General features: G+C 31.9%; 1 protein-coding gene across 1 annotated transcript in view; it reads left to right on the forward strand.

Moving 5' to 3' along the window:
• Positions 1–4,245, forward strand: part of LOC118200681 (peptidyl-prolyl cis-trans isomerase-like) — a 32,448-nt gene extending 28,203 nt beyond the window's left edge. The window contains exons 3-5 of the mRNA XM_035372638.2: positions 1,619–1,804; positions 3,876–3,951; positions 4,029–4,245. Coding sequence (XP_035228529.1) covers positions 1,619–1,804; positions 3,876–3,951; positions 4,029–4,164 — 398 coding nt within the window. The 3' untranslated portion in view covers positions 4,165–4,245. The remainder of the gene's footprint in view (positions 1–1,618; positions 1,805–3,875; positions 3,952–4,028) is intronic.
• Positions 4,246–23,655: the final 19,410 nt, after the last annotated feature.

Here is a 23,655-nt window from a genome sequence, read left to right on the forward strand (position 1 = left end):
TATATACACACAACTTTAATTTGTATTTAAAATATTTCATACACATAAACAGTTTGCTTATAGTTGCAGTCATATTTAGTTCCTCTTTCATTTATACTTAATTTTAATAAGTTGTTCAAAGAATTAAAAAAACGGGAGGTATGGCATTTAAAGGGCTGTTAGTCTTTAAAAACCTTTTTATACCATTTATTATCGGTCAGATTTCAAAATTTCTCTTCAGTGTGCTAAGAGTATTAAGGTATTTTTCTAGCAAAAAAATTAAAAAGTCAGTAATTTCATGCATTTGAAGGTACCAAGTCCCCTTAATCCTGTTAAAATTTCATGGATGAAACTATTACAGGTAGATGTTCAGTATATGGGAATATTGTATAGTATGATGATGCTGCAAAATGAGCTATTTGTCTCGGTTCTCAACAAATACCATTTACTCACCATGAAAAGACACTGTTCAAAAGATGTTTTAATTGCAAATGTAGCTAGTTTTTTTATTTAAAAGTGTTAAAAAATCTATACATTAAATGTTTAAGAAATAGTCTATAAGAAATAATTGTGCCCTCTTAAAAATCTTCTGTTATCATTCCAATCTGCGATTTTGTAGCATTTTATTTGTGTGAATGTTTAGATGTGCCACATCGGACAACATTTCAGGTACTTGTGCATTTAAAGTTGTAGGCACGTGATCTGTAGCGAATCATCAGAGGAGACGAGATGTGCAGCTTGAGTAATGAGTGATGCACAATAGCAAATCAGTTGCCCAACATCTACTTGAAAATGAATTTTTTAAAAATCTAACGTGCGAGTTATTTAAGCCCTCATGGGTCAGGTTCTCCAACTGGTCTGTGCATTTGTTACCACATGCAAGATTCGGAGTCTTTGTAAAATATATATTCTCTATTGCTGATAAATTAATGCATCACTCTCACTTTCCTTTGCAAAAGCTAAATCGTCAGAAAATAGTTATCTGTTGGGGAGATGTAGGAGAGTGAAAAGTGAAGTTCCAAGTAGCATTAAAAGGAAGAGTAAAGCACTGCATAATTACCATGACTAGGGCTGTAAAGAAAACGTTTAAGGTAACTGCTTCCACGTTTCTGTGGTGAAAATTTATTAGTTCATTTTTTATGGGATGTGTGTATAAATCTTTTATATATGAATTCTTAACAAATGCGTAGTGCGATGGTATTCTTTAAAAATGTAATGATTTGAGTATTTGTGAGAAAATTCTGTACTTTTTAAAATGTGTCCAAGAAAAATTTTTGGGTATGTTTTGAATATCCAAAACTTTACAAACTTTCGCCGCTTTCTGGTGGCTTTTTGAGTTGGGAAAGACATTTGTTTATGTATATGTTAAAAAATAATACTAAAACCTTTTTTTGTAACAAATTTTATTTGGCCAGCATTTATATTGTTATTCCTAGGTGGGAACTGTATTCTCATGTGTAATGTGGGCATGAGAAAGTTTAGCTGTTGTCATGTGTATATACAAAACTGCAAATTTACTAAATGTTGAAACTCATAATATGGATAAACAAAGTTTTTTATCCTCTATCAAATTATAAAAATTTTCCTTCAACTTCAGTTTTTAAAAAATTTTTAAATCCATGTTGAATTGTTTTTACAGAAAACTTCAGAGCTTTGTGTACTGGAGAAAAAGGTTATGGCTATAAAGGCAGCATCTTCCATAGAGTAATTCCTGGCTTTATGTGCCAAGGTGGAGATTTCACAAAGCATAATGGCACTGGAGGAAAGTCTATTTATGGTACAAAGTTTGAAGATGAAAATTTTATTTTGAAACATACTGGACCAGGTATGTGTACAGTTAAGAATTTTTAGTTTTATATTATAAAAATATTTTGAAATTGCTCATTACATTATTCTAAGGTGTTTTTGTTTTAAAATTGGAGCACATCTAAATTAGAATATTAAAAAAATTGCTATTTCGTACAAATTTTTGTGCAAGTAAAAATCTTAAGATTTACATAAAATATTTTAAACTGGTTTTTGTTGATAGGTGTTATTTTACTGTTTAGAATTTAAATCCGTTTCAGAGTTGCCAAGTCTCCTGATTTATCATGATTTTTATGTATCTCTACTTAATACATGTTATGTTCAAAAGAAGTAACTTGGGGCTAACAGGTAAATCTCGATATCACTCACAAGTACACTGATAAACTGATGTGCAGTGACAGTGATCAATTTAAATACTGAACAGAATATATTGGGTCAGTCCATAAATTCATGCACATTTTTTGGTAAATTTTTAAATAATATAAAAAACCAGTTTAATGTTTTAATCAATTATATATTTTCCTCCATTATTTACAATGTCTTGCCATTTTACAGGTAGCATTTTTATGCCTTTGCTGTAGAAAGACTTTTTGATGCAAAAAACTTCATTGTGTACATCCTGTTTAGAATTTAATTTTTTCCCTGTAAAAAATTTTGTAAGGCATGAGATTAGTGAATTACTTGGGCAATATCTGGGGAGTAAGCAGGATGTGGCAAAAGCTCCCAATTAAATATACTAATTTTTTGCAGTGTTGTTCAAGCTGTATGTGGTCTAACGTTATCACAATGAAACAACTTTTTCTTGATATTCACCAATCGTGGGCGTTTTTTTTTGATCAATTCTGAGTTTAGACAGCAAAGTTGTTCACTATAAACTTCTTACTTAATCGTTTGATTTGGTTCTAACAGTTCAAAATGTCCTGAACAGGGTTCACCATCAATGCTGCTTTTTAAAACTTTACATTTTTTAAACTATTTCTGGGCAGTCCTTATGCTTATGGCGTGTACACCATGTACACTATTAATTTTCATCGCTGCAAACCTGGCAGATTCACCACACGAAAATAAAAAATGTAGCACAGCACGTTTGTACTGATAATCTATTCATCTTTTATGGGTACTAAAATGCGTTCGATATTTACAAAAGTTGGTGATGAATTCAATAATATGTTAGTCAAACGATAACAAGTTTCAACAGGTTCAAAATTGTATTTTAGTTAATGCATCATAGTGAATTCCATGCATACTCTTAATGCACACGAACCTATGAACTGACTCGATACATTAATTCCATACAGATGAATTTTTTTAACATTTCACTGGAAATGTCTGGTCGTATCTTATGGTTTGACATTTACCACTTTAATTTTTCCTGGCTAATCAAACTGTAATCAACTTTTAATACAAAAATAAAATATTTGGTTGTATAACGTTTGATTTATTAAAATGTGCATCTTCTATTACAATTCTTATTTTTCTTCTAAAATTCGGTAATGTACTATAATAATGGGCAATTTGAACTTTCATTTGTATAAGGTACTGCAAAGCAAACTGCTGTAAAATGGTTCTTCTTTCACAAACTTTTAGTCACCAAAAAGATCTAACATTCCTGCTGTTTGACACACCCCATTAAAAGCTGCATGCAGAAAGTAGGGGGAAGAACACGTCTTAAGCATTTGTGGCCAAATTATGCTTTGTGTATACATGTCTTAAACATTTTCGAGCAATTTTAAAATTAGTGTAAACATGTTTAGCATTTTTAGAGGAAACAACTAAGCTGGGGAGGAAACTTTTTGGCAGTCGGAGTGTTTGCAGGGAAGTTCGAAATCTGATAGAATCCAAAATAATGGTCATTCTCTGCAGGAACTTAACGATATAAATATACATTGAACTTTAATGTCTTTATGTTTTTAATTAAAACCATATTTATTATTTTGAATGCTTATGCAATTCATTTTTGTATTAGATATTTTACAGAATTACAGTTTGTCATTTATTAGACTAGACAAAGTTAAATCAGTGTGTTAATAGCTTGCTTATGTATTTGGATATTAATTTCTGTGTGTTAATGTTTATGTAATTTTACATAGGTATTCTGTCTATGGCTAATGCAGGACCAAATACTAATGGATCCCAGTTCTTTGTTTGTACTGCAAAAACATCATGGTAAATGGTTTTCAGTTTACGGTGTAATTTTGATTTTAAAACTGCCTTTATTATTAATTTGAAATATCTTTTCACAGGTTGGATGGAAAACATGTTGTATTTGGTCAAGTAATTGAGGGTATGGATGTTGTTAAGAAAATTGAGAGCTATGGTAGCCAGAGTGGACAGACGAGCAGGAAGATATCGATTGCCAATAGTGGACAGTTATCTTAGTTTTCAAATGCTTTTGAATTTCACTTTTGCAAGATGTGATTTTGGTTATAACATTTTCTAAAATAAAGTACTTGAATAATATGGTTTATATAATTTTTTATCACATGCTATAGTTACGAGATTTTATGGAATCTAAAAATGGGAAGTAATAAACATTCGATTATTTTGTAGATGCTCTAATATCCTATTTTATAAAATTGTGCACCCAAGGAAGATATTTTGAACTTAAATGCCCCATTTTTCTATTTTTCTCCAAAAATGGGACAGATATACTCAGTTATCAAGAGAACATTTAAATGTAGGATTTTTATTGCCAGGCTATCTGGATAAAAATTTGATGTCTCTCAAGCATTGTCAAATATTGGTAGGTATTAACATTTATTTGGCAGTTTTTAAATTAGTTTGTAGTTATTTTGTTTTCAGCAATTTCCAATAATTTATTACAAATGTCTTTTCAGATTTTTACAAAAATTGCTTCACGTTAACAAAATTTCAAACCACGAGCTTTTAAGTTATTTGAACAATAAAGTATGCTTTCTTCAAAAAGAAATAGGCAAAATGTAATTTGTTCCCAAAGGTAAATTTTATCAGGATATTCATAGCAGCAATATCAAATCAAACCTAAACTACCTGATCTCTTGCCTTTTTTAAGTAATTAAATTCACCTTTGCCATACTGCTGTCAGCATATTTATTATGTAAATTTCATACTGGTCTATATTATGCTAGGATAGTTATAGCATATCTTTCCACAGTAAAATGATTTCAGGTAAAATTTGTGTCTTTATGATTAACTTTCCATTTTAAGTGTTATTAACATACCAAAATGACCAACGGTTCTGAGAATAAAAGTCAGGTAAAGAGACTGGCACTATATACAGAAGCAATGAGCAGCTATCTGGTCAGTGTGTCTTAATATAGAATAAAAAGTAAAGTTAAATTCTGTTGCACAATTGCTGCAAAGAATGAGATTTGAATTTAACAAATATTCTATCATTCATATAAAGCAATAGTGCATTCTGGTAAATTAAGATTACACGTATTAACACATCCTTGTGCCGTAGAATGACATGAGAATCCAGGGTTCATAGCGGTCCTTATATTTAAAACTAAAATATAAAGGCCCTTATAAGTGCTTACTTTTTCTTTAAAGCCCTTAATTTCTTGTTTTTAGTGCTTATTTTTTTGCTTTTAGTGTTTTTTTAATGAATGCGCTATTTTTCCCGTACCAAAGCCGAAACTAAATATACAAATTTTCTTTCTAATATGGAATGTCAGATGGTGAGTCATATTCCCGGAAATAGCTTTTCCCCCTTTCTCTGCATTAACATAACCTTTAGTGTGCACGAAGAGTACAGACAGGTGCCCGTCGTTCTATTGGTCAAAGAACTGCGAAAGCAGCAGAAAATTCCGCTGCATTCGGCATTCTTTTCCTCCCACCCAAATAATACACACGTTTGAATTTCTATCAAGATCAAAAAAATTTGCATTCTTGTTCTGCTTGGTCAGTTCATATTCGTGTTTATTATCATCGTTATGAGCGTATGTATGAATGTTTATAACATAGTTGCAGTAACTGCGAAAGTATAGTAAACTTCCAAAAATGGTTGTGTTTTAACACAGATTAGCTTTCTAAGGAATAATATTCGGAATGGCTTAAATAAAGGGAAAGTAATCGAATAGTCAAAATAATTTCATTTTTTGGCCAATACATTCTACAGTACGAAGGTTGGGAGGTCTCCCCTTTCTCCGCAAAATGTTGAATATTGAAACTGATACAGTCACTGCAAAAGAAGCAAAGGACTTTTTTGGTCACTTTTTAATCAATCTGGATTGAATAGGACTAAAAGTTCTGTGGTTTACCAACCCAAGCGAAGAATGATTCTATTCCGGGAATTTAAAGCCGTCTGTTGAAAATTAGAATGAAAAACACCCCAGTTATTTAGTTCTTTATTCTCCCACTACCGGCAGTTGTTAATTCTGATTGCGAAATATAACGTAGGGAAGAATTACGGCGCACGTGTTGCGCATTAACTTTTGCTATATTTTACAGAGATAATTTAATGTTCAGTCTGAGATTTGTTTATGAACACTCAAAAGAGTTTTACTGTGTTTGCTAAGCAGAATATTTTTCAGTTCCGTTGGTTTATTTTTATATGATGCACATATTGAAATGTCAAAAGAATTTATTTTGGGGAAAAATCTAAAGAGCGACTACAGTCTACCCCCCTCCACTCCTTCAAGTTACACTCGACTATATTCAAATATTCACCAATTTCCAAGTATGCAGGTTAGTTAAGCTTTTATTCTTAAAGTTGACTGCATGAAGCAAATTTCTGTCTTCTGATTTCAGAAGTGTTCCTGTTTTTTACTTAAATTACTTTGCTTGCAATATCTGTTAAGAGAAAACTGATGTACAATGAAAATTTAGAAAATGTTCAGAATTTAGATTTAAATATCAATATGAGTGAAAAAATAAATTGTATTTATTATTGGGTTCCAAACGAATATGATAAATATGCCTTATTATTATTTATTTTCTCTATTTTGAACTGAAATTTCATCATTAAATCTTGTAATATAGTTTAGTTCTTCATAGTTTTTTTTTCTCTCATTGTAAACTAGATCTGTAAATTGAACTATTATTTAAAAGTAAAAACAAAAAAGTAATTATTTTCCATGGTTGAGGTAATCCTTATTCTCTCTTCTTCATTAATAAGTACTTCATTTCTCTTATTTTAAATTACAAGTCTAATTTTAAAGGTTATGCATTTGTGTATGATGTAATTAGACAGGTGCTTATTTTTTCTCTTAAAATGTGCTTGAAAAGTGCTTATAGGTGCTTATTTTTTTAACTAAAATGTGGCTATGAACCCTGTAGTATGTTTACCCAAATTTATTGAAGCATACAATCAATGTGTTTAAGTCTAAAAATTGAAGATTTTATATAAAGTTTTTAAATTGTGAACTAATTAAACATTTTTACTAGTATGACTCATCAGCAGCTATTGGTATTTATCAAGATAAGTTTTGTACTTGTCTGTTAATCGGTACCTGCCAGTACATTGTCGAAAAACACCACCTAATTCTGATATATGTAAGTATTTGGTAATCCTAAAAGCTACTTCAGATTATAGAATAAAAGAAATTTTTACATATTTTTTTCCTCATACAAGGTCTTAAAAAATACTGATACAAGGTCTTAAAAACAAGAAATCACCTCTTTACAAAATAATCGCAGTAGTCGAAAAATAGGAAATCGACTCTTCCAATGATTTCAGCAACAGCTGCAATATAACTAATGGTTTTTCAATAAAAAAAAAATTAATTCTCCAACCTCGATAGAAATTAAACCTAATGTAATACTCATACAAGAGACTCACCTTAGACCAACTTTCAAATTACTAAATGCTAATTATAATACCTACTGTACGGATCGGGGATGGAAGAGGCGGCGACATCACATTTGTTAAAAGGAGTATAAAACGTTCTCAAATAACAAATCCCAGCACCACTTTCAAAAATGACACAATAGAAATTACTATATAGAGTACAAAAAATTCAAAATATCTAATGTATACATCCCACTAAATAATCCCAGCTCAAATGAACTGCTTCACCTCCTAAATTCCAATGCTACTATTGTCGGAGGGAACTTTAACACCAAGCACCCCTGCTGGAAGCTGGGACCTGCAAACAGGAAAGGACCTATTTAACCTCATTCAATCAAATAATTAAAACATTCATACTCCAGATGAGCCCACCTGTTACAGGTACAATAGCGCCACCACAATTGACATTTTCATATCAAATAACATTACAAACAGATGCAATATTTCTGCAATCCCGCTCTCTTCCGATCACAGCCTCATTGTACTTGAAATCCCCATTAATAAATAGCCCCTGTTACTATAAAACTCTTTGTTATTGGCAAATGTTAATCACACAGCTCTAAACCAAAAACAAAGTCATTTTAAAATTCTTTGAACTAATTGAAATAAAATGTTCGATTTGTTGCCACTAAAACATAAGTAAAATAGAATTAAAACTATAAGGTTATGCAAAAATGTGAAGATGTAGTTTCCAACAGTATCTGAATCATGACATTCTGTTTGATTATGTTGCATGATTTTTTTTATGCGGAACTATCAGATGACTAGCTAAAAGTTTTGTCTTCGCAATTTCAGTGTAGTGGATCTTGGTAGGGCTTTTTAAGAGTTTTTTTTCCTTAACTCGCCTGTTGGAACATTCATCATAAGTAAGGTATTTAATATTGCAATTTGTCCAGTTGGGTCTTATTGGTTAGAGACTGGAAAATGTAATGGAGTGTGTTGAGGACTTGTTTATCAGATGTATTTCTTGATCTTTGCTATTCGGTCTGAATGGGCTGGCTGCATGGGCGTTTTCATGTTTTCCCTATGTGTAACGTGTATACGAGATAGTTTCTTTTAGAAAATCCTCTTGAAAAGCAATTCTCACCTTAAGCAGATAGCCCTCGAAGCTTTGCCGTAATCACATAAAACCAAACACTTTTTTAATCTGAATACAAAATACACAAAACTGTTGTAATATCTAAAAGCAGATCACCTTAAAAAACCTGATTATATATATGCATTAATATATTTACGAAAATTTAATTTAACTTTAATTATACAGGAAATTCTAAAAACTGTTGGAAATTGACATTCATATCAGTACAGTTAAAACTTAAATAAATTTTTAGCTCAAAGAAATTTAATATCAATGTTAAATTTAGGATGTGCATAATTTGAATATATACTACATATTCTTTAATGCATTTAATGTAATGTATTACATTTTTACACATTACAGATTAAAATACAAGTGGAGGAAAATGCATTATAATTTAAAACATAAAATTTATATATTACTCATCAAAACATGAAATTAAGTACATTAATATATACATTAGTTTAAAAATTACAATTTTAAATTAAAAGTAAACATTCCTTTATGTGTGACTAAGGGGAGAGGGAAAAATATTATTTTCACTAAAATTGAACTAAGAAATTGCTTATCTGATAAATCAATAGCCAGAAGCCTATATCATACTATGAAATCAAGGGAATTATTCCTTACCTTTAATTCAGGAGTTATTTCTGTCTTTTATATGAATGCTCCATTAAAGTATGGCCTTAATTTATTGATAAGGGTCCATGTTATAAATGGAAATGAGAATATTGCTTTTTCCATTCTCACTTTGGATATTCTAAATTGCACTAATGTATACAGCATTGAATTATGTCCATTTTAAGGTAAATTTGCGGAACATAACCCATAATATAAAAAAAGTGCCAGGCAATACACATATATCTAAAGATGTGGCTTCCCCTATCCATTCATGAAAGCTAATATTTCATGACACAATGATTGTAAGATGCTCTAATATTTATGTAAAAAATACTTTTTTAGGACTCTTATACATAGCTGGATTGTGTAAATGTTAGAGAATTATGGGCGACTGATGCAACAGGATTGGATATTTTTCATAAAACAAATGAACTATAAGCGTTTTCTTTTCATTCTTCGTGCCTTACTATTCGATGATGTCGGAACACGAGATGGCAGAAGAAAGAGTGATAAATTAGCTCCAATAAGAGATTTGTTTGAAAATTTTGTCAAGAATTGTCAGAAATTATATGTAGGGGAATACATGACTGGATGAAAAGCTAGAACCTTTTCGTAGACGATGCTCTTTTCGGCAGTGTATGCCTAAGAAACCTGCAACATATGGTATAAAGATATTTACTGTGGTTGATTTTAGAATCTTTTATACTTTCAACATGGAAATTTACTCTGATCAGCAGCCAGATGGGCCATACAAAAAGTCAACAGTTCTTGTGAAAAAGGAAAGCGCATCCTAGGCTCCATTATACAATTCTGGAAGAAACGTTACCACAGACAGTTGGTATACCAGTTATGAATTGGCCAATTTCTTACAAAAAATAAATAAAATTAAATTAAATTTTTATCGTTGGAACAATATGCAAGGATAAGATTATCCCACCTGAATTTGTGTCAAATAAGAAGAGAACAGCATTCAACTTTCTTGAGGTTTCAAAAGGATATAATGCGACTTTCTAATATGGCTGAAAAGAACAAACGTGTTAACATTTTGTCAACTATGCATAATGGTGACCTTCTTGAGGAAAGCACGGGAGATTTGAAGAAATCTCAAATAATTACGTTTTATAACATGACAAAAGGAGCAGTTATATAGTCGACGAAATGGGTGACACTTATTCTATGGCCAGAATATCAAAACCGATGGCCTATGGGCATATTTGTTTCGCTATTAACTATTGCCGGCATAAATTCAAGGATCTTGCTTTTATCTACTAAAACTCCACCAGAATAGTTTCAGAAGTTCAGGAATAGGAGGCGTTTCTGATTTGGCCTTTGCACTTTTAGATCCTCATTTGAAATCACGACAGAAACAGAAGGAATACAACGAAGATTCGCAAACAAAGGAAATAAAATTATGTTACCGGAGATGTTACATGTGCTCAAAGGAAAAAGACAGAAAATCAAAAACTGTATGAAGTGTAAAAAAAATATATGTCAAGAACACTGAAATGGAAGCTTCATGTATAAACTACAAAATATCTAATTGATTTGAAAATTAATTATATAAACTCATTGTCCATGTAATAATTCTGCATAATATGGATTATAATTGCATTCAAAAATTAAAAAAAAACACAAATTTCTCATAGAAATCAATGATTCCTAGTCATCTGTAGAAAACGTAATTACTTTTGATTTATTTGTTATCAATTTTAAAATTAACATTTTTAAGCTATTTTATATAATAAATGTTATAATTAATACAGAATGCATTATTTTACTGAATTGTAATAATATGTTTCATTTGTATGTCAATTGCGACGCGTGTTCTCATGTTGCATAATACAGCGCGTGTCCTCCCGTGTTAATGTCATTATTAACCTATTTATTTTACTTCTATATGCTAAATATCTTATAACTTGACTGTACACCGCTAAAATCATGCCTTTCATATGATAAATATCTTGCAACTTAACTATACGCCGCTAAAATCAGGGCCGTTGGCGAGCTTGGCGAATAAATACGCACCGGCGCAAACGGATCCTTTGCGGAAGAAAACGCCAACTTTATATTCTACTCAATTTGCTATCTCGATACCGAATAACATTTGATACACCTCTAAATAAAAAGTAAAAATAATAATTGATAAAAGTTACCGTGTTGTGAAATTTCTTGGCTGTTTGTATATTTGAAAATGCTTGCTGATATCTACGTTCTTATTATTTCATGTACTGCAAACATCGTAAAATTCAATGAAGAAAAATATTTTAAGAATATATCTTTTTTATTTAAGCTACTTTTAAAACTTTAAGAAATCTCTTTTGGGTATTTTTTCGTAGGCAAAACTATAATAACAAAAGCTCCAACTGAAATATAGAAAATACAATGATTATTCAGAGAATTTATATATTAAAATGCTGATGTGAGATAACCCAGTTACCCATAATCAGGTAATCTAGTAACCTCCCCCCCTAAAAAAATTGATAATTGAGAAATTAACATGAATCTTAAGACACAATAACACGCCGAATAAGCACTAATTCAGAAGTCGAACAACAAAAATCAGCGTTAATTTTCAAAATTTTCACAGGACTAGTTTCGATGGTTTTACCGAACCACCATCCTCAGCTGCAAAACCACAAATGAACAAGATAGGAAATAAGATAAGAAAGTCTGGACAAGAATAAGCAAGGGGCGTCATCTGTTGGTGAAACCAGAACTAAAACATAATTTCTTTAAAGGCCAAAGGCAAAGATGGATTGAAATTAGGATCGTTAACAAGAACAGAAAGATTTTTTTTTGAATGTGAAATGCCTCTAGAAAGTCCATTTCTCCAATTGAAGATGTTTTTTGAATAATTTTGGCAGCAGAAAAATGGAAAGTGTGATTTTCGGACCAACAATGTTGGGCAACAGAAGACTTCTGTGTTTTCTTTTTTCTAACATATGCCTCATGTTCCTTGACGCGAAATTTTAAGGCTCTCTTAGTTTGGCCGATGTAAATTAAACCACACTGGCAAGGAATCCTATAAATAACCCAAGAATTCATATCCGGAATAAGAATCCTTGAGTATGGAACTCGGAATTTTATTGATGGGAGAATAAACAACCCGAAAGTTAAATTTCTGCAAAATATGTGCAACTTTATAGCTAATTGATGGAAAGAAGGGAATGACAACAGAATTTTTATAACCTCCTAAAACAAGAGTGTGTCTTTTAGTGTGTTGAGAATTTTTTAACTGCTTGATTAATAATGTTGGGTGAAAAGCCCCTGTCAATAGCTATTGCTTTTAAATAATTTAGTTCTTCATCAAGGACTAGTTTGGAGGAGCAAACTTGAAGAGAACGGAAAACATAGGAATAAAATGAAGCTAACTTTTGTTTAGTCGGATGACATGATTTAAAGTGTGGTGGAAGGCAAACCGATGAAGGTTTACGGTAAACCGTAGTACTGAAGTTGGATGTGTTACGTGTGTTATCTTGACTTTTTACTTACCGTATATACCCGCGTATAAGTCGACCCCCCCCCTTCGACATAAAATATTCGTAGAAAATAAGAAACCCGCGTATAAGTCGACCTCCCACTTCCGAAATCGATCCAGAAACTTCGAAAATTTTTTTTTTAAGTACTACATTTATTCAAAATCATCTGAGAAAAAAAAGTAAATATACGATAAAAAAATACCTTGGTAAATAAACAAAATCAAAATCCTTCTTCTAGAATTTGTTCCGGAAAAGATTCGCGTACGTAAAATCTATCTGCATTTCCCCTTTTTAAAAGTTAAAAGAAATATTCAAAACTGTTCAGTTATTGCGTGGGCTATTTTTTTAAATTTTGACGTGTACGCCTGTTAACAAAAGTATTTCATGAATGAACAATAACTATTATAAAGACTTATTCATACGTTTTATCGAAACTTACTCTAGTTAAAGTATGAAACTCTGTGATTAATTCGTCACATAATATAAGTCATGAAATTACTTCAAGTAAGTGACTTTTTGATAAGTCGTCCAATTTGAGTGCGGGATGAAAACAACTGCATTATATAAAGAAATTTTTGAACTTCCGATTCTTTTAATTTTTAATGGCCCCGCGTATAATTCGACTTCCCCCCCCCACTTTGAAGTCTTTTTTTTTTTTGTCCAAAATATCTCCACTTATACGCGGGTATATACGGTAAACGTAAATGTAAAAAATTCATCCTCAATTTTATTCAAATCATATCTAACCAAAAACATTCCAGTTGCGTTTCAAGAATTCTGTTAAGTTGCAAGCTTGTCTTACTTCGGTCCATGATAAGGGATACACGCCAACAATTGTCCAAAATTGAACATGAACTTTATAAGCTTCATCTGGAACTCGCTAATTCATATCCAAAATTCACTGCCCTTGAACCAAAGTCTTGGTCTAGAACGGAGAATGCAGTTAACCGTCATAAAAACACCCTTGCAGTTAAATTCGAAAAACTTCTTTTACAGTCTTCCAGTTCAAGTAGTTCACAAAATCTTCCCATTGTAAACATCAAACCAATAGTTAATATTTCTAATGTTAGTCTTTCAGAAGAACAAGAGAGAATTCTAAAATATAATTTTAACTTCTCACAACCTGTAAACCCTCGATTCCAAAGATTTTGGCTCCTATCGAAAAAGCTTTCAAGTTGAGTAAAGTTTCAGATTCACAGAAAGAACTGATTAGACATCTTATCGCTCATAATGTGAAATTCAATAATAAACCTTTGAAACCAAATCTAACTGCGAGAGAAAGAACTGCAATGCGCGAAATTCATTCTAACCCGGATATTATCATTTCAAAGGCCGAAAAAGGTGGCCAGATAGTCGTCATGGATAAGAACACTTACATCGATGGTGTCACTAAACTCTTAAACGAAGGACCATATAATCCGATCCCTAAAGATCCTTCACCTTCGGACTTGTCAAAAATAAAAACTGCGATCATATCTTCACAAATCATTTCAAGCAACTTAAAACATTCGCTTATCCCATCTGTTGCGAATTGTGCCAGATTATATGCTCTTCCCCAAATTCAGAAAAGTGGTATTCCTTTCCGCCCTATTGTATCAAATTTAGGTGCTGCCTCGTATCCCTTAGCTAAATATTTAGTTTCTAGATTTTCAACTCTATTAGACAACAACATTTACGCCATAAAAATGTAAAAAAAGGTTAAAAACATTTCTCCTAGAAATTTACTCATGGTTTCTTTTGATGTAAAATTATTATTCACCAATGTTCCAGTGGAGGGTGCATTAAGATGTCTAGAAACCAGACTTCGCGAATTTCATTTCTCTTGCATCGAAATTGATGAGCTAATTTCTCTCACTCAACTCTGTTTGAAACAAACACATTTTGTTTTCCAAAATAAATATTACAAGCAAACTGAGGGATTAGCCATGGGAAGCCCCCTCAGTCCCATCCTGGCTGATATCTACATGCATTATTATGAATCAAAATTGTTTGAAACTTTAAACTTCCCGACATGGTTCCGCTACGTAGACGATACTTTTACCCTGTTTGAAGGTAATAAAGATGATTTAAATAAAGTTCTTTCAACAATGAATTCTATTGATCCTGCTATTCAATTCACTTTTGAACTTGAGACTTGCAATTCTCTTCCGTTTCTCGACATTCTGGTCACACGTAACACATCGAACTTCAGTACTACGGTTTACCGTAAACCTTCATCGGTTTGCCTTCCACCACACTTTAAATCATGTCATCCGACTAAACAAAAGTTAGCTTCATTTTATGCCTATGTTTTCCGTGCTCTTCAAGTTTGTAGCTTCATTTTATTCCTATGTTTTCCGTGCTCTTCAAGTTTGTAGCTTCATTTTATTCCTATGTTTTCCGTGCTCTTCAAGTTTGCTCCTCTAAACTAGCACTTGATGAAGAACTAAATTATTTAAAAGCAATAGCTATTGACAGGAGATTTTCACCCAACATTATTAATCAAGCAGTTAAAAAATTCTCATCTCAACACACTAAAAGACACACTCTTGTTTTAGGAGGTTATAAAAATTCTGTTGTCATTCCCTTCTTTCCATCAATTAGCTATAAAGTTGCACATATTTTGCAGAAATTTCACTTTCGGGTTGTTTATTCTCCCATCAATACAATTCCGAGTTCCATAATCAAGGACCCCATTCCGGATATGAATTCTTGGTGTATTTATAAGATTCCTTGCCGGTGTGGTTTAATTTACATTGGCCAAACTAACAGAGCCTTAAAATTTCGCGTCAAGGACCATGAGGCATATGTTAGAAAAAAGGAAACACAGAAATCTTCTGTTGCCCAACATTGTTGGTCCGAAAATCACACTTTCAAATTTTCTGCTGCCAAAATTATTCAAAAATCATCTTCCATTGGAGAACTGGATTTTCTAGAGGCATTTCACATTCAAAAAAATCTTTCTGTTCTTGTTAACGATCCTAATTCCAATCCATCTTTGCCTTTGGCCTTTAAAGAAATTATGTTTTAGTTCTGGTTTCACCAACAGATGACGCCCCTTGCTTATTCTTGTCCAGACATTTTTATCTTATCTAATCCTTATTTCCTATCTTGTTCATTTGTGGTTTTGCAGCTGAGGATGGTGGTTCGGTAAAACCATCGAAACTAGTCCTGTGAAAATTTTGAAAATTAACGCTGATTTTTGTTGTTCGACTTCTGAATTATTACGAATCTTGTTTATGCATTATTCTCCATCTAAATAATTCTATTTCATTTCATTGTGTTAATGTAAAAATAAAGTTGCAATTTTTGAAGTCGTGCAACATTAGCACAATCAAGTAATTATTCATGACGAATCTGTGGAGTATTTTACACTCTATATTACACTGTATGTATTGTTATGTACATTATTTTCTATTATTGTCAAGACGTTTCTGAATAATCTGCCGTAATTTATCACCTTAACTAGTTTCCAGAGTTTGGAATTATATATTAGAAATCACACAGTCTTTAATCTGCAATTTTAATTTCATTTGACTATGATTTCAGATTGCAGAAATTCTGTATAAGTTTTCTTGAAATACCATGCATTTTCTTTTTCTGTATAAATAAAATATTCCAACAACAGGTTGCCTCTAATTTTTTATTTTGTAAGAAGCAACAAATTGTGTACTGTAGCCTACACATTTACTGCCTATGTTCCTATAATTTGCTATCACTTCTGATTGTCAAATTGTGGCGAGTTTTCATAATTCTGTATTTTTTCAGTAGAAATGTGAATATGAAAAACTACATTTGTTGTTTTTTGATAAATAATATTTTTGTAGTCTTAAACCAGAGCACGCATAAAAATATTTCAGTTGATAAGAGATTGTATAAGTTTTTATATATATATATATATTTTATTTCTTTATTTACTTTTTTGAGTTCTGTATCAGTGGTAGTAAATGAGAATGTTTTCTTATTTGCTTAATTCATTATTGCAAAGCATGAAAACAGTATCTTCTGAGGGTAGATGACTTTCATGAAATATATTTGAAAGAATATGACTTCTGTTCATGCGACACATGAGAAATATCCCATGCAGCTAGCCTGTCCACCAGCGTTAAAACTATCAGTGCTTCTAAGTCTTATCCACTCAATTGCTGATGAATACTAATTATGGAAGATTGTAATAATTCTTCTCAGTGTGAAAATTTTATGACCATTTTATAGAAGTTTTCTCACTTTAGTCTGCTCCAGAATCTTCGCGTGAAGTTATCATTACATGATGTATCATCGTTTTTTCTTCATATCAAAACTGATTTGGAAACTGCTTTTTTTTTCGCTTGGGATAATTGTTCCTAGTAGCAGAATAACTGTACAAAAAGGACGACTTTGTTTGTAATTGCTATTCTCCAAACAGATTTAATAAATTAACATCAATCAGTTTATTATACCATTGTTGTATAAGAGTCAAATATGGCTTTAAGACAAATGGGTGGTATCTGAATATAAATGTGCATTTAATTACATAAATTAACATTCATTTATTGTTTTACAATGGTTTACACTAATGTTATGTTTTCCCAATATCTAACATGTTAAACAACAAGTCTATTTTGCTTGGTTTAAGGTTGGTTCCTAGGGGCCAATGCTATATTTAATGTGTTAAGAAATTACTGATGAAATGTTAAATTGATAAAAACAATTTATTTGTACATAGAAAACAAAAAACTGAAATTTTCAACTTCAAGTTATATTTTGCGATTATGCATATGATCTATGTGCAAAACATATTTTAAAATTATGTTAAAATTTACAAAGTTTAAGAATTTATAAAAAAATATTCATATTATGCAACATAATCTGATGTTTTGGGCAATATATATTAAATTGTAACTTATCAACCTTGTAAGGTTTATATTTATTTTAACTAACATTTATTTTAAGTTTAAGCTATCTTTCCTGTCAAGCCTTCACTTCCCCTAGAATTGCCAATGCCAGAATATGTAAATTGTAGTAGAACGCGCAGAGTATTCAAATTTTAGCAGAAGTAAGTTGAGTTTAAATAGAAGGAAAACGAGATTGTATGTGTGCTTCTTGAATCGTGAACGTTGCTAGGTAGAAATTTAAGAACCGCGCGTTTCGGCCTGTGTGTCTATCTCGGTAGTTCGTTGAATCTTTCAACTGCTTAGTCAGTAAGCTCGCTGAATCTCAGCTGTATCTTAGAACGCGGTTAAGTTAGTTACTATTTAAGAGCCTCATAGGTAGTGATCTAGTTATTTATTCATCCTGTCATTTATTTTTAGTTTCACATTTCTGTTTTGTTAAACCGCCGGGTCGGCGTAGTTTGTGAGCGTCATATGAACGCAGCTGTTATTTCTAAAGTGGAATAAAAAGGGCTTTAAAATTCTTCTTTCGAATTTGTGTAATTTACAGTTCATAGCAGTCACTACCATAGTTGTTGATAAGTTGGGGCCACGCAACATTACAACCTAAATCAAATTTTGATTAAAATATCTAGTGGTGACCCTGCTAAAAATGCCCCGTAGAAACCCATAAATTTTTTTACGGGGAATTGGCCTGCGGGTACCCGTAGGCCAAATCCCAGTAAAAACCCACAGACAGAAACCCGTACAACTGTACGGGTACCCGTAGGCCAAATCCCCGTAAAAACCCATAGAAAGAAACCCGTACGTTTGTACGGGTACCCGTAGGCCAAATACCCGTAAAAACCCATGAAAAGAAACCCGTACTGTTGTACGGGTACCCATAGGCCAAATACCCGTAAAAAAACCATAGAAGGAAACCTGCACGGCTGTACGGGTACCTGTAGACCCAATACTCATAAAAAACCTGTAAACAGAAACCCGTACGACTGTACGGATACGAGTAGACCAAATCTCTGTAGAAACCTGTAGAACTGTAGACACTATAAACAAAATCCCAGTAAAACCCATAGCCAAAAATCACAACTTTATATGCATATTTATTGGTCAAATTTCCATTAAAAAAATGGATATTCCGTAGGTCTATGCCTTGTAAAAACCAGTAAACAAAAGCATGTACACCTATACAGGCACCCATACGCCAAATCCTGTAAAAACCAATACACAAAAATCCACATACCAATAAAGGTACCTCTTGGAAAAATCGCTGCACAAAACAGTAAACAAAAACCCATAAACAGAACCAATAGCTTTATACCATAGTGGAGTATCCATACATAGAATCGTACATAGAACGGGTATCCATATACAGAATCCCTATAAAAAACAATACACAAAAATAGAACTGTAAATCAAATTTCCATAAAACATAAACCAGCAGAAGTACATAATTAGCACTGATGAAATGTACAGAACTAAATGGCGGAGAAAGCATGTAAAGTAATTTTAAATAAACCTCAATGCGAATAAATAAAAATTTTTAAATATCTAGAAGCCTACGAGCCCCTGTCCTTCTTAATGCACGTCAATATTTATAAACATATTACAAAATATTTGTATAAATTCTCTTTACAAAATTTTAAACTACCTTTATATAATTCTGAAAATAAAATGAATAGAAAGATAATAACCAAAGTCATGATTCACAACCATCGAATGATATATGTACATATATATATGTAAGAAAAATAAGGAATATGCAAAAGATTAAATTAGCAGCGTAAAATTAATTTTCCTTCTCTATTCTAAAAACAGTAATCTTTCTGCACTGCATCATTTCGAGATTAATTCATCTCATATGACTCTTACATAATTTGATGTTGTGAAAGAAACTAAAACTCAAATAGCCAATAGTAATTTTACAGCAGTATTAACTATCAAATACGAGTAAAAATGTATCGAGAACCAAAATTAACTCGGTCTGAATTAAGATTTCACCCTTAACGCATTTGCTTTTTACACTTTGGCCTAGCTGGATTGCAGTCTGTCTGTCTGCTCCTTGTTTCTTACTACACATTTATCAAAAATGTTAATTTTTGGAATAGGTATAAATAATGTGCCAACTTGTTTGTGGCTGCAACATATTTGCTGAAAGAAAAGTTGAATTAAATCTACCTCGACTGCCAAATTTCTTATTCATTGTGGATTGGAGTTTCAACATCTCTAAGCCATCAAAACTCTTGCTGTTCATTACGGATTCAGCTGCTTGTATTCGACTACAGAATCTATTACACATATATATAATATCATTTCATTTGATGGTTGCGAATCATTACTTTGACTGTATATATATTATTGATTTCATTATAAATATACAGTCAAAAGTCGTTAATCCGGACTCGTCGGGACTTCGGCGATTCCGGATTATCGATTTTTCCGGATTATAGATCATCAGTTTAAATCTGGTAAGATGGCATGCAGAAATTATAAAATTAAAAATATGAAACCGTAATTTATGAAATAAAGAACAATTATGATCTAAAGGGTATCAAAATTTACAAAAAAAAAAAAGCTTAATGTTTATTTGTTTACTTTATTAAACATTTCTTTCAATGTAAGTTGTTTAAGTTGCTTCGTTTTATGTGATAATACTTTCTCTTTAATTCTATAAACAGACATAATTTCTTGTTCAGTTACAAAGTTCCGCTGTTCAAGTCCTGTAATTGCTGTGCCTAGAATACCGACTAACTTGTCAATCGAAATTTTTTCGTTTTCACTAACCTCTCTGTCACATTCTTCATGTCTTTATCCATTTTTTGCAGCAATTCCACTTTTTATTTGATGGACATCGAAACATACTTTCGTTTTGTACGATCCTTTGGGAGCTCCAGAATCAGAAATTCTATTTGACATAATCGAAAGTTCAAGTTTACTTTTATAGTATTGCTCTTACAGTCTGCAAAAAATAATAAGCCGGATCAAATTCGAAAATTAAGGAACAACGCAATCATCAACATTAACTGAAATAGATAATTTTAGCTTATACCGTCCGTTATACACAAAACGTGCACGCGAAAACGTATTCTGCGCTTGCGCACACGCGCAGACGTAAAAGGTCTTACGCGCACGCGTAAACGCCTATGCGCATGTGTCAACGCGGCGCATGCGCAGAAAGTTTATAGCTTTCAGGTCCGGATTATGGGTGTCCGAATTAACGACTTTTGACTGTATACATATAGTACTGTACCTCACTGCATATATTTGTATTTCAGTTCTTTAATTGGGAAATTAAAGAATTGTATTTAATCATATCAGCTTGTTTAACAATTTGATACCTAATGAGAAATGTATTGCCAAAGGATGGTACTCTCTAGCATCTGCTTAAATTTTAAGTTACCTACAATGCACTATACCAAATTAAAAAACAAAACTAGAAGAAACCCAAATTTTCAGGAAGAGAAACATTATTAACAAGCAAGCAAAAAGAATACGGGAAATTAGAAACTTAACATAGAGTTCAAATTTAGCATACTTGCTATCCCCTTAAAGCTCGCTTACCAATGATAGTAACACCCTGCAGCTTATATGACACGCATACACATAGATGTTTTGCGTGGAAGAAAGGATGAATCCTAGAATATAATGTTGTGAAGAAATAATAATATACAAACACTGTGTCGACCCCTTATTACAATACTTTGAATATTACCTGTATCTCTCAAAAGATAAATGAAACATGAAGATAACATATAATAAACTTAATAATACCCAAAATACAATAAAGTATATTGTAACAAAACGAATTTTAAAAAATTTACAAGTTTCAACAAATACCAATTCTCAACGCACAGTTCGGGAATTAAGGAAACATCTCATAGCATATAATGTTTTATTCCGTATCTCACTTTTAGTGCTATATAATCTTTCACAGATTTTATATAAATAAAATCTATAACATAATGGGTATTTATACTATATGTAGTTCTTGATGATCAACTTTCGTACTGTAAAAATTCCATCTATGTGAATAAGTATGAATATACTCATATACACATAATTATACTAAATAACTAATTTAATGAAACTAAATTCCTATAGAAAAATGGGGAAAGTGTAGAATCGCCCACTGCTTGGCATGTTTTTAAGAATTGCACATATTTGATATCCATGTACACATCGACCCATTTTCACTTAAAAAAAATCCCAGAATTTCACAAAAATGCCATTGTGCACTCCTTTGACTTTATTCATGTACACATCGATCTATTTTCACTTTAAAAGTCAAAAGAAAATTGACAAAAATCCAATTTCTTTTACTTTTGTCAAAAGTGCCAAATAAATAAGTGGGCGATTCTGCACTTTACCCGAAAAAATATATAAAAATACCATTTACCTATATATATTAATAATTTATTATTACACAAGGTTTTTCATACATCATCTCAAATACATCGCACAAAAACTCCATTTCACAACTAGTCAGTTATCAGCAACGTTCTCTCAAACATTAGACACGATTACACGTGCATGGCTTTAGTTGTAAACAAAATATGTGTAAATCTCTAATAAATCAGACTGGATCGCAGTTAAAGTAATAAACAGAGGAGCGTTCTTCCAGGCAACATTTATTCACGAACACCAAAGACGAACTGATACATATACATAATTGACATCACAGTTTCTTTTTACAAACAAACACTACCGCCATCTATTGGCAATTTAAGATATATAATCCTAAACTTAACACTCCCCCCCCCATGCATCCGTAAGCGGATGCATCAATTTTATTGAACTTCAAGATTATAAAGTCTTTCAATTGGTCTTCTAACAACACCCTTATCCAACTGAATCTCACAAGATCTAATTCTATCATCTCTTCCATGAAATAATTCCTTAATCCTACCTATCTTCCAGTTACAGCGTTTCACATTATCTTCTCGTACAAGTACAACATCATTAATTTTAAACACGGGAGAATTCTTTGGAGTTTTTGAAAACATGACTGATCTTAATTCTAACAAATATTCTTTATAAAACCTTTTCCAAAAATGCTCTAATATTAATTGCCTATGCTTCCATCTTTTAATCAACTGAGATCTTGTAGATTTTAGTTTAGATTCAGGTGAAGGTAAAACAGTTAATCTAGATCCAGTTATAAAATGAGATGGTGAAAGAGGATCAGGTTCATTTGGTTCATTGTATACATACGTTATAGGTCTAGAATTAATAACAGCTTCAACTTCAACTAAAACAGTATACGGTTCTTCATAATATAAAGAAGCTTTACCTAAGATACGTTTTAAACAAGTTTTTACAGATCTTACCAAACGTTCCCAGAATCCGCCCCACCGAGGAGCACCTTCTACAATAAATTTCCATTCAAACCCATTTTTACCAAGGAAATTTAGAACCTTTTCATCTTTACATAATTTATACAAATATTTTAATTCACGATCAGCAGTTTTAAAGGTTTTAGCATTATCAGAATATATAACTCTACAAATACCCCTACGTGCAAAAAATCTACGTAAGGCTTGAATGAAGCACTCTGTACTTAAATTTGATAACAATTCTAAATGGACTCCTCGAGTCACTGCACAGGTAAACAATGAAATATACACTTTTGTACCATCCTTTAAATACAAAGGGCCAGCGAAATCTATGCCACTTACCTCAAATGGTTGAGCTTTCTCCACTCGGTCAGCAGGAAGAGGAGCCGATATCTCGTGTCCAGCTTTAGCATTGTATTTTTTACAAAATCTACAATCATGTAACACAGATTTTACAAAACGTCTAGCTTTTAAAATTCAAAATTTCCCTCTTACTTGCACTAAAGTTTCATTTACACCACTATGAAGTACCTTTTCATGACAATTCAAAATAATTAAACGAGAAAAATAATTATTTGAATTTCATCGACATCTAATGATGATTTCACTAATCTACTTCCAACTCTTAAACAACCCTTTTCATCCATTACTGGATTTAACCCAAACAATTTGGAATTATGAGACAATGGTTTTTTACATTTAACATCATTCAACTCTTCAAAAAAAACACTCACCTTGTGAT

This window comes from Stegodyphus dumicola, chromosome X1, assembly GCF_044657685.1.
Source record: "Stegodyphus dumicola isolate Sdum_Otavi_A_Nest chromosome X1, ASM4465768v1".
NCBI lineage: Eukaryota > Metazoa > Arthropoda > Arachnida > Araneae > Eresidae > Stegodyphus > Stegodyphus dumicola.